Source organism: Pseudorca crassidens, chromosome 8 (assembly GCF_039906515.1).
Source record: "Pseudorca crassidens isolate mPseCra1 chromosome 8, mPseCra1.hap1, whole genome shotgun sequence".
In the NCBI taxonomy this organism is placed as follows: Eukaryota; Metazoa; Chordata; class Mammalia; order Artiodactyla; family Delphinidae; genus Pseudorca; species Pseudorca crassidens.
The window spans coordinates 27,435,679-27,449,220 of NC_090303.1; the positions used below are offsets into that span (position 1 = coordinate 27,435,679).

Sequence of the window (13,542 nt, forward strand, 5' to 3'; positions counted from 1 at the left end):
CCACTTCATAACATTATTTGACAGACAAAATGCGCAGAGCTTTGCTTTGACTTCTGAGTTGTAACTTTAAATCATGTGCAAAATTGGACAAAAAGGAAACTATGTTTTGAAAAGTAAAGTTATAAAAAGAAATCTCCCAATCAAAATTTAAGAGCAAAAAATTCCAATATACTATTCTAGGGTATAAGAAAATACATTTTTTTTTTTACAAAGAAGGAGAGTTTTTTAAAAAAATCATAACCTAAGTACTCATCACTAGAAATATTACAACATGGTCAATTTCTGTGCATAAAAATGTTGTTTTTATATTTTGCTTATTTGAGCCAAAGACACTATATAATTATTATGAATGGTATAATCAAAACTAAGAGTAAACTTTAAATACATAAATTCTTTCATCATTTGAAGAGTTAAAGGATAGAAATAAAACAGAGAAGTCATTTCAAACAATAAAAAAATCAATAACCATTTTATCACCCTAAGAGAAACTTTACAAAAATAAAATGAATTATGTGTTAAGTTACTTCATAAGAAGTGCCAGTATTCTATTAACATCATGAAGAAGAACTAGCAAATAATTCACTTTGGCTGGATGGATGTTCAACACATAACAAATGCTATTTGATGGTAGAATTCTATTCAAAAAGTTCTCACAGTAAACAGAATGTAATTTCAATCTCTATATATAATATAGTATATACAACGTATTACAATTATTGATTTTTCCATTAATAAACCAGAGTTGTTTAAGAAGACACCTTAACAGCAATATCTGTCAAATAATAGAGAAAAAACTCAGCTATTTTCCCTCCAGCTCTTTAAAATTCACGTAGAGAAATGATCTCCTCTAATTCACAAGCAAACATGATTAACAATCACAAAAAATAATGGTAACATATTTTAGATGAATTACACAAAACTTTCAGATGTATACCATCTAATTATAAGAAGTCTTTTTGATTGAAATGAATAAAATTAGATCTATTTCACTTATGTTAATCGTACCAACATGGGACTTCATTGTTGTTTTTTTACGAAGTTATTTTGACCATTTTTTCTCATTGTATCTTTACAGCACTTCAGTAAAATAGGTAGGGTAAATGTAACTATTACTATGTTTACAGATCTGAAATCTGTTTTAGAAATTATACTGAGTGGTAGTTCAAAAAGCCAGGACTCCTGATTCCTCATCTACGTTCAAGAATATTAGCATTCTGAGGGCTTCATTTCTGTTTAGGTTGTATGACTTCTATTAAAGAACGTATATTTATTGTATTAATTAAAATAAGATTTAAGACTTGAATGTTAAATGCTCTGTAGGTCTGTTATATTATGTAGAGATTTAAGTTTTTTAAAAAAATGGTGAAGTACATTTTGGCCTACTAAACTTGAATACTGTGTACAGGAACAAATGAATGAACATATCGAGGTCATTTTCACTGAGCTGAAATTTAATACACATGTTGTATTAGTATTTATAGATATATGATATAATATCATTTATCTCCACATCCCCTGTTTCCACCTTGGTCTGAACAGCCACATTTCATGCCTGGATTATTTCTACAGCATCCTAACTGCTCTCCTTCCTATTCTTTACTCCTTCAAACTGTTCTCCTTATAGCAGTCAGAGTGATTTTATTTAAATGTCATTCAGCTTGTGTCAGCCCAGTGCCTTCTCATTTGACATTAATAGAAGCTGAAGTCCTTACACTGACCTAGAAGATGCTACCTCTGTTACTTCTGTTATTCTGTTACATCGGTTACTTCTCTGCCGGAAATTCCTGCTTTCTTCTCTCTCACTCACATCCTCACTCAGTGCCAGCCATGCTGGCCTCCCTGCGGTCTTATTATTCCTGGCACACACCGGGCAGGCTCTTGCTCTGGGCCTGTGCCCTTTTCATTCCTCTGCCTATAATACCAATAACTCCAAGCTCACTCCTTCCTCTCCTTGGGGGCTTTCCTCATTTTTTGCCTTCTTGGCGAGGCCTTCCCTGACATCCCATCTAAAATTTCAACCCTACCTTCCTATTTGGCATATCCACTCTCCTTGTTATCTTTTTCTCCTTAGCACTTATTACCACTTATTATGTGATACTTATAAGTAGGTTTTACTTTCTGTCTCACCTACTGAAATGTTTGGTCCATGTTTTCTTCATTCATATCCCACAGGACCAAGAGAGGTTGCTCTATAGACCATGTATTTACACACACACACACACACACACACACACACACACACACACACACACACACACACACGCTAGAACTTAGAAATCTCAAGCACCATACCTGACAGTGACGGGGATCTAGTAAAAACTAGAGAGTAAAAGAAAACAAAAGTAGCCTAAGAGGAAAAAAAAAGCAAATTTATTTTCTTCCACCACTCTCAGTGTAACTTAGTATATATATGAAAAACCTGTAGTCTGATATGAAAATCTGCATTCCCACAGAATATTCTTTCTGCTCCAGCCTCGTCACTATATCTGGAACATGGCTGTACTCCACCACTATAAATAAGTAAAATATGAACTATGTAAAAAATTAACCAATGAAAGAGATAAAAGTCTAAAAAGATCTGTTTCAGTTCCTGGAGAGTTCTTTGCCCTCAGGAGCTTACAGTCTGTTCTTAGACATTACCTGAAAGTTACCTGGAATTCTCTGGGAGGGGAGGAGGCATATCTGTAACCCACACTTAGTTATGATACTGGTTCTGACAGAAGCCTGCAGAATCAACCAATGTATTCTGCATTTCTATATTTCTCTTACTGAAACTAGAAGAAAATACACATTGTCAAAAAAGTTATTAAATCATGGGTTTTCTTTCCGTAAATACATCTTTCTCCTAGTTCTTCAAGTTTATTTTATATTTTTGTTCATTCAGACCCTGACCAAACTTTTCCTCCACAGTCAACATCCTCTATCCACTGCCCTTCTAGGCTGTAACCACCTTGAAAGCAAGGTGGAATTATAGAATGATAGAATTCTAGGATATACCTGTAGAGTAGTTACTGAAGAAACGTTTTGACCCATTTGCATTCTTTATTATTTCCCATATTCCTGATATTCTCACCTCTACTCCTTCCTAAAACCTTCTTTCTGAACTCCCTTTTTATCACCTCCATCTATCTTGTCAGTATATTACTGCTGCATACCAATACGTCCTTACAGTTCCGCAGTAAGCACTTCAGTGTTCTCCCCCAATAAGAAACAATATCTCATGCAGGGATGAATTCAAGTATTGTAAGGCCTGAAGCTTATGCAATTTTAAGAAAAAAGAGAAAATTATGAATACAAAATTGATACATGTGAATATCTGTTAAAAGGACAAAATAAATCACAACAAATTACAAAAGTTAAAAAGCTGACAAATGCCACAAACATCACATATGTTTTTTAACTTCCTGGAGCCTTGGAAGGGACGTGTACAGGTGAGGAAGGAGCCCTGAGACGTAAGGGTCATGATTTATCCATTCTGATTTCATTCCTTTCATTCTATGTAATTAGTCTCACATTCTTAATTCTAGGGCTCACATTTCCGTCTTATGTAACATATATAACTTATTATAGCACACATACTACTGTTTTGCTTCCTCTTTCCACACCTTAGATTGTATGATTCTTCTCAAGGTTCAATCTCTCTGCATCTCTTCAACAGATAAAGTGTCTCAAAAGTATGCATTACAGAAGGGTCTTGTGGAGGGCCCCCTTCACTTAATGCTGAACATCCAGTGAGTTTCTGGGATTTGTCAACAGCCATAAAAAGGAGTTGATGAGAAAGATCAGTCCACACACTGGGTGCCAGACACCTGACATCTGACACCTACACCACGATTCTATTTACTAACAAGATATGCTTTCAGCGACTTACAGACCATGAGAGTTACATAAGCAGATAGTCATTGTATGTATGTCCATAGACTTTAATCAGACATGAGATTAATAAATTGTTGATAAGAAGAAAAACTTAGAAGCCTTTTTATAAGACTAGCCAAAAGTATGGTTTTACGGTTAGGAGGTGATATATTTACATGGGACATGACTTAATCACTTCAGGTTTTAAATTTTTTTAAAATTTATTCAGGCCTAATAAATACCTAAAATGATATTCCATTATAGCAGAATACCTCTAGCAGATCAATGCTCCTTTACAGGAAGCCTGAACTTTGTGAGATTAACTGTCATCTATGAAAATAATTTCGTCTATCCTTAACAAAGTAGTTTCTTTAGTCTAGATCTTCATAGTTAAACTAAGCATGAAAAATACATCAGCTCCTTTCATACTCACAGTTAACCCCATGAGATAGGTCTTGAAACCTCCTAACTGAAACATCAACCCATCCAGATGAGATAAAAGGAGACTCAGAGGACATAAACAACTTGCCTAACCATCATGAGGATGACATTAATTCAGTCTTCTGACTTCAAATCTGTGCTTTTTCCATTAGGAATATTCCAAATCCCTGCAGTTCAGAGCTCAGACCTGACCACGGTCAATTATCTACACATGTTCAGAGAGAGGGGACGGAATTCAAGCTTAAGTAGCACATACTATTCTTATCATCAAAGATCTCCAAAGTAAGTACCATCTTTTCACTACTTCTGTGAAATACTATATCAAACACTATATTAAATGTTTCTGACACATTATTTGTAAACCTGATAACAATTGTGCAGCCACTATTATTATCCCGATTTCCCAAATGAGAACACCAAAGTACTAAAAGTTAAACGACTTATCCAGGCAAAAAGTAGCAGAGCTCAATCTAAATCCTGATGTGTCTGACTCTAAAAACATTCTCTTTATATAATGAAGACCTTGAAGCACTGGCTGTTTGAAGATTTTTTACAGCTATTAAAGACAGTTCAGCATCCTTGCTTCCAAAATAGCAACTCCAAGTTCATACACACCAAAATGTAGCCTGTTATGGCATACTGATTAGACAAATCCAGAAATTTAAAAACAGAAACAACTGTTAATCATTAATCAGTATCACTTGAACATACATATATATTTCAAGCTATACCACTCTTATTGATAAAAGCAATCAAATTAGGATATGGAGTATTATACATACTAAAAAATGTGTAAAAAAAAAGGGCAATTATTTCATTTTCTTGATGTCCCTATCGGAAATACTGACTCAAACATAGTTTCCTCTGATTAATTTCAAAATAAATGGATAAAGAAGAGAAACATCTTTCTTTGTCCTGGCAATACAGCTAATCATTAATATGTAAGTATGATATCACTGCATCTTAAAAATAGTATATTACAACCTACCAGTCCAGGTACCCACAATTTATATTCTTTCTTTCCAGAAGATAGTTTCCTAAATATTTTTTAGAAAAATCCTTGTATCAACAAGAAATATGATCTTGTGCCATGTGTACCTGACACACTATCTTGCAGGAATTCTGAGAAATCTCATGCTAATGACCAATCCGTACCTGGTAATCCCCCTGGAACAAGAATAAGGAAGCTCACTCATCTGTGTGGTGTGTTTCCTGGTCTCCAGCTTTGATCACTGCCATGCCATCTGTAACATATGCCAAAAAAGCATAAGCAGAAGTAGAGACTTTCTTGCCTCGGAACATTATCCTTTAAGTCACACAGGAGTGTGTCCTCTACTGGAATTAGCTCTTCTACCATAGTTCTTCAGGACAGGGAATTCCAGAGGCGAACTTCTAAAATCAAAACCACCATGCCAAAAACACCTAACCTCACCTCCACTCCAATCACTGATTCTCAAATATAAATCCAACAACATTTTCTTGCCCGAAACCCTGTCAGTTCATCTTTAAGAGGTGCTAACTAGCCGAATCAATATCCCCTACACCGAGACAACTAGAAACTGAGAATTTGGAAATATCCATGAACTAGAATTTATGCCACAGGTACATTTCCTCACAGAATAGCATATAGACAAACTAAGATAAACTAATTTCTTTACAGGTCTACCTACTGGCCTGGGAGAAGGTAATTTTCCACATAGCTCTGGCTAAATCCTTAAGCAAACATTGTATATCACTGGTTATAACTTTTTGCTCTCCTAGTCTATGTTCCTACTGATTCATTAAGAAGCTTCTTGAAGCTACATTCAGAGCTTAACACTATATTCCTATCTTAGCTCCAAACAGCATTGTCCAAACAAATATGATTTTATTATCAATAATAAAGACACAATTTATCTTCAAAATACTTCAACTAAATTGATTTTCAGCTGGAAAACCTAACAATATAAACAAATATCTGTTTTTGGTTCAATGGCTAAAATGTGTTTAGTTCTTATGGGTTCACTGTTCTCTTGTGAAAACTGTTGAAATATGAAAGGTATCATGCAGGTAACATATTTCACAATTATGATGTTATGATACACAATACTAGGGGGAAAATCATTTGGAGAATAATTTCAGAAGTCCAGCGATTAAATAAAGCTTAGAACCAATGATATGCACATAAAGGATTAGGTTTGGCCCATTATACTTCCTAAACAAACTTTTATTTTATTTATATTTTCTACTCTTCCTTTTCTGCAGATATAAAATTGTTGTAAGTTGATATAAAATGATACAACTTGTTAATAAGTCTAACAATTGCTATGTGTTAATTTTTTTAAATGTCCTAATGTATTTTATTGTATTGATTCAAAATACAATGATTAAATCTCTAAGAAGAACAAAGGTCCAGCATTGTGAACCCATGGAAGACTCAAAATAAAAATTTTTTTTTTCTAAATTAACCTATACCTTCAATATAATCACTACCAATTTTCAACAGAGATTTTCCTGAAAACTGACAAGCCGGTTCTAGAATGTATATGCAAGACCAAAGGTCAAGAATTGTCCCAAGAGGATTTTGAATAACAACAGTATGGTAGATTACCTACCATATGTCAGGACTTAAAGTCATCATAATTACAACAGTGTGACGCTGATGTAGGGATAGACAAATAGACAAGCTAGAACAAACATCTCATAAAAGACCCACACATGTACAAAAAAATCAATATATGACAGATGGGGCACTGTAGATCAGTGGGCGCAACGATACACTCTTCAATAAATGGTGCACAGGCAACTGATTATCCATACTGATGGGGGAGAAAACTAAAATTTCCAGTCAGAGCACGATAGACTAAAAATAACTTAATTCTGTGTCTATAAGGACATTATATAAAGAGTACGATTTCACAATTTTTAGAAGGCAATATAGGCTAATATTTGAAGACTTCAGGGCAAGGAGAATTTCCTAAATAATATAGAACATTTATAAAACTTAATAGAAACAAAACAAGCCAACTATGCTAAAATTTCAACTTTAAAAAAAAAAAGACACTAAAAAAACAAGCCACATACTGGGAAAAGATATTTACAGCCTACATACTTGGAAAAGATATTTACAGCCTACATACTTGACAAACGATTATAACCAGAATACATAAAGATTCTCTAAAATTCAATTTAAAAGACATAAACAATCCAAATAAAGAATAAGCAAAAGAAAAAGCAAATCACAGATGAGGAAAACCCAAGTGCTAACAAGATTAGTAACATATTATCATACTCAACATGACTGAAGGTAAGGTGAACGAAGAAAACAATGGCCTATCATTTCACATTATATTTGAAAAAGAAAATGTTGAGAAAGAGGAACAAGGATATAAAGGTATAAGAACACTAATTTACTACGGATGAATGTAAAAATAGCGTAACACTTTGGAGAGCAACTTGGAAAAATCAACTACTGTTGAAGAAACCACACAACGTTCTCCTATATTATTTAATAAGATAGTCACTATAACCCAGGAATTGAACTTCTTCTAAATTTTTTTGCACTTTTATTATAGAAGAAACTTCTGTACATGTGCAAAAGGAGACTAATTCAAAAAATTAATTACAGCATTGTTGGAAATAGTAAAAAAAACTCATATATAACCGAAATAACCAGAGAATGTTTAAATTAAACTGTAGTAGAGACATACAGTAATAGAATTCTGTCCTGAAGTGAAAATAAATAACTAGAACGACATGTGTGTACACGTAGCTATTTTAGATAAACCATTTTAGATAAAACTCATAAACTCTGGAACTAAAAAAAGTGGCAAAAATACATGTACAGTAAACTATCATTTATATAAAATTTCATAAACAAGCAAAATGAATCCTTATAAAATTTATGAATACATACATAAAACTATAAAGAAAAGCAAGTGAAGGGTAATCTCAAATTAAGTCTAGTGGTTTATTTTGGGCGAGTAAGAGAGGTTTGGGAGAGGAGAGGTAACTACAGGAGGCTTTAATTGGTTTATAGGTACTTATCTCTCCTAAAAATATGAAACAAATAAGCAAAATGTTAAGACTTAAAACAATATGGTGAGTACATTGTTGTTTGCCATATTATTCTCTACAGCTTTTTTGTACACTCAAACACTTGTAATGAAAATTACAGGTCAGTGCCCAATTAACTGTTAAACTGCATACATCAAACCGTGAATGCTGAGACGCTCCCTCTGCCCCACTTCCGTCGGGGAACGCAGAACAGAAGATGTGTGATGTGGAGTTGCACAACCCAATAGATGAGAAATCTTATAAGGCAAATGTTTTTGTTTTTGTTTTTGTTTTGCGGTACGCGGGCCTCTCACTGCTGTGGCCTCTCCCGTTGTGGGGCACAGGCTTCGGACGCGCAGGCTTAGCGGCCATGGCTCACGGGCCCAGCCGCTCCGCGGCATGTGGGATCTTCCCGGACCAGGGCACGAACCCGTGTCCCCTGCATCGGCAGGCGGACTCTCAACCACTGCGCCACCAGGGAAGCCCCCAAAGCAAATATTTTAAGGCAGTTTTCCTGATTGTGGAGGAGGCCCAGACTAAGGAAAATCACATCCACTTTCAACGAACTAGCAAACATCAAACCCTGACTTCCTGTGTTTACCGTGTAACAGAGAAATGCAACCACTGAGCTGCTTCAGTAAAATTTTCCAAGATTGAGAGCAAAGCTCACTCACCATTTAAGTGCAAATGAATCAGAAAGCGACGTGTCAGGCAGCAAACATTTCCATGTAGGACTTGCTATTTTGAGTTTAGATTTTAATTTCTAATTTAAAACTCATCTGTTTTGTGCCCTTCACCCTCTCTCCACCAGACAGCCAACACAAAGACTGGGAGATTCTGGACTGGTGAAGAACCCAGTAGACAACTGTAGATTCTGGGTTGTACTGGCAAAAACAGGATCTAGATATTGACAGTCAAGATAGCATTGTGAGTCTAACAGAAATACTACCAAGAGTTGTAGTAAAGATTTATGTTTTAAGAGAAAATAGAGTAAATCTGGAAATCATAAATAACAAATTATATGTGTGAGTTATGTAACAACTGGACTCTAATAATCAGAGGATCTATAGTCATAGAGAGGCCTGGCTTAGCACTTGGCAAAACTTTGGGAGAATTAATAAATAATACAATTAATAAAAGTAAAATCTTAAGTCACATGCACACAGCTTTTAATGATTTCCCACTTTACCCAATGAAACAAACTGCAAAACTATTATTTCCAAAAAAGATGATGACTTTAATGGCAGTCTCTGAGTTTATAAAATCACAGATGTAATTTTAGGTTCATTTCAGTTTCCTTTCTTGAATGAGTTTGTATTATATCTATTATTAATTTAGGTGCATGAACTTAAAAATGGTCATATAAGTTGCCAAATGCAAAGAGCATCACTTCATCACAGAGTGCTTCACTGAAACTGTACATAAAAATCACCCTGATTTGTAGCATTTGCTGATTTTCACGGTGTAAGGACAAAGAAGGGTATGAAATTTTATCTTTAAATTATTCGAGTATCTTTGTCAACTATATCAGGCAAAGTTACTGTTGCAAATTTTATCTTAAAATAAAAAGAGCATATTCATTTCTTTCTGAAGTATGCTATCAGAAAGCAATCATATCACTCCCATCCTTACAAACAGGCCTCAATTCCTGTATCTTAACTAGACTGCAATACCAACAGAGTAGCATTAGGCATGATAGGATTATAGTCATAGAAAATTCACAGAGACCCAGTGTTTGCTCATAATGGTTATTTCTTGATTCATATAGTCTTTTCCTTCATTTAGCTATGTGGCTAAACCTCCAATTTTCCCTGTTGTATGAATACCATTAGAATATTTTCAATAATATGCTTTCAGTTATATATGTGGTGATGTCCTGGTAAACTGGCATTCTGAAAATCAACAGGCAAATAAATGGACAAAAAAGGCCTGATTCATAGCATTTGCCTATTTTCATGTTGTAAATACTGTCACCATGGCCAATTCAAGCTAACAATGTGATGGTACTGAGTGTGAAGTTGGGAAGAGATATTCAAAACATCTCTTAGTGAGTTGGGCAAGCTGCTTCCAGCAGAACACTGGGATGAATAAATACTGCCTCACATTTGTGTTTATTCGAATTGTCTATCAAAATATCTAGGGATTTTTTTCAGTAGGTTCCAATATATTTAATTTAAGACAATGACAGGGAATAATCTTAACATAATTGAGTTTCAAACAATAACAGGCAACATTTTATTAAACGATGAAACGACAGAAAAATGCTTTCTAAATAACATTTAATTTAGGATAAAAATAAAAGGATAGACTGAGGCTGCTTTATGATAAATATATTCGTGGTAAGCAATCTAACTGAAAACTTGTAAACTATATCTATGTTAGGTTTTGGAAAATGCAAATGACCACATCGTCTAATTAATGACTGAAAATTATCATTGTGTATCTTGAGAATCAAGCTGTAACCTTTTACTGAAAGAAACATCATTTTATGGCCCATAAGACACATCTGTAAAGTTCATTACTTTAAAATACTTTATGATGTAATGAGGTGAATAGAACAGTACCTAGCACAGGAGTTGGCAATTTTTTTTCTTGAAAGGGTCAGAGAGAATATATATATTTTAGGTTTTGTAGACCATACAGTCTCTGTTGTGAATGCAGTTCTGCTATTGTAGTGGGAAAACACCCGTGTTCAATATGTAAATTAATAATCCTGGCTGTGTTCTAATGAAACAATGTTTACAGAAACAGGCAGCAGATGGATTTGGCTTGTGGGTCACCCATAGTTTGCTGACCTGACTTTACCATGTACTGAATCATGTGATGTTTTTATGGCTCTGATTTCAATATAATTTTTCCTGGTGCTTATGAAACACTAATCCTTTTAATCAATGTGTTTTTTAAAAATATAATGTTGCCCCAGTCAGTAAAAAATCTTGACTAATTACTGTTTCTTAAACAAGATATTCCCATAGCACTCCAACTGCCAAAAAGGACAATGCAACTGAAAATAAAATGAATATAGCTGTGGACATACCTTCCTTTATATTACTCTACCAAAATATCATAATTAACCAAAAGGAGAGTTTTACCTAGACAGTAAAAGAAGCAAAAACTTTCATATCAAATTAAGATATATTTAATATGAGCACATTCATTTTAATTTGCTCTGAAATCCTTATTCTTACCTTCTACAAGTTTCCCTGTCTGTTCTGCACTTCCCCCAGGAAGAATGTTGGCGATATAAGCTCCAATTTCTCCGCTATGTCCAGGGATTTCTTTACCACCCACAATTCTAATTCCTAATCCATTACCTGTATTGAAAAATTAGCAAATTATTAGCAATAAGTTAAGAAACAACAGTTATCACAAGTTATAAGGTGCACAAAAAATGGGTTCTGGTATCTAGAAGTTAACTACAATATGAATATTGGAACTGGATACCAATATCAAAAGAACAATATTCTGATTTCAATAATTGTTGATAGGAAAGAGAACTTTCTGAGATCTTGGTCGGATCTATAATGATTAATCTGATATTAACAAATAATTTTTATTTTAGCCATATTCAGTAATATAATAAGGCTCTGTCCATTTTGATCAGATATTTTGTAAAAATTTCATATGAGGATGTTCCCAGTATAAGAAATTCCACAGCATATAATTCATTTATGAAATCAAGGAGCATTTAACTTACAAAAAGATACTAACGGCTATCATAAATTGAGAAGACACAATCTAAACATATAAATGACTGCAACTGATACAGTGAAAACACGATCATAACTTATGAATTATTATTCACATTTCAGCATTAACTCATAAACTAATACTGTTTGTGCATTAATATGGCACTTAGTACAGGGACAATAAAAGCATTCTTGATTGATGAGCAACTGAGTAAACTGTTCCTTATTCCACAGAACAGATTTTTCTGTAATTAGCCACATGAAAGAAAGATGGAGAATGATTATTGTGAGAAATCTAACTGAGACAGAAATAAACTGTTGATATTTTATCTTTTTAAAAAAATAATCTAAAAATTAGCTAGTGTTTACAGCACCAGATATATTTTTGTTACAAATGTCAAGATTTTAAAATGAAAGCACTAAAAGAAAGCAGAATTCTCCTTTACTGAAGACACAATTATCTCTTTAAAATAAACTTCATTCCATTCAGTGATTGAAGTGCCATTTTCAACTCTTTCAAAATCTCCAAAATTAAAAGCCAGCTCTCTTCCAAATCCTGTTCCCTTCCTACTTAACTCTTCAGAAACCATCCCTGGAGTCAGCATCAACGCAGTCCAAACATTCAACAAGTAGTAGCGGAATTATGGAACCCTTCTTCATTGATCTAGTAGGGATATATTTTGGAAAAATACTGTTTCTTATTTCTAGGTGATGTGATACTTCCAAATAAATTTCATCTTTCCTTTTCTTCCCCCCCTTCCCTTCCATCTTTCCATCCTTGTTTTTCCCCTCTTTTCTCCCTCTCTTTCCCTAGTACCCCCACCTCCATCCTTACCCCCCAGACCTACTTTTACAATAGAGCAAGTGTTCTGGAAAATGATTTAGCCTCAAAACAAAAACAAAAACGAAACAAATTAACTGTTCTTCTACAAGGGGTTGTCAAGGGTCAGAGTTAAGTAAGATACTAGCTCTCTCTGGCCCCACTTGTGGACCTTTTCTGTCACAAGTTTCTTGGTTCACTGTTACTGTTCTTTGTAGAGATTAATTGATGATACAAGCTGAACATAACTGGATGAATGAAGACTATCATCTACTATATGATTTTTAGTCTCAACTAAGCCTGGATAGAGACAGTTGATTTCTTAGACATTAGCCTTTAAAGATTCACCAGGACTGATTCTACAGTAAGACATCAGATAGATACTAATAAAGGGTAGAAGATGAAGAAAAGTTATTAGCCACTCTTCATTCAATTAGGTTAGCCTAGTTTTTTTCTTTTTTTAGTGTACTAAGACATTTTAGAAATTACAAAATGAGGACTTAAAAATAGCTGGTCATATTTAAAGGGTTATTCCATGGAATTTATCCAAAAAAATAAAACTAGATTCTTAATCTAAGGTTTGGTTTCACTTTCCATGGTTGAATCACTCACAAGTTGTAGTTCATCACTTATTAAAGATTTCATAAAACCCACACAGATCCTGAATTTCTAAGTAGTCAGTATAACCGTATCAATTTTAAG

General features: G+C 34.1%; 1 protein-coding gene across 4 annotated transcripts in view; it reads right to left on the reverse strand.

Moving 5' to 3' along the window:
* Positions 1 to 13,542, reverse strand: part of PCLO (piccolo presynaptic cytomatrix protein) — a 166,896-nt gene that overhangs the window by 100,009 nt on the left and 53,345 nt on the right. For all 4 annotated transcript variants that reach the window (XM_067746085.1, XM_067746086.1, XM_067746084.1 and 1 more), the window contains exon 6: positions 11,520 to 11,645. In XM_067746085.1, the coding sequence (XP_067602186.1) occupies positions 11,520 to 11,645 (126 nt within the window). The remainder of the gene's footprint in view (positions 1 to 11,519; positions 11,646 to 13,542) is intronic.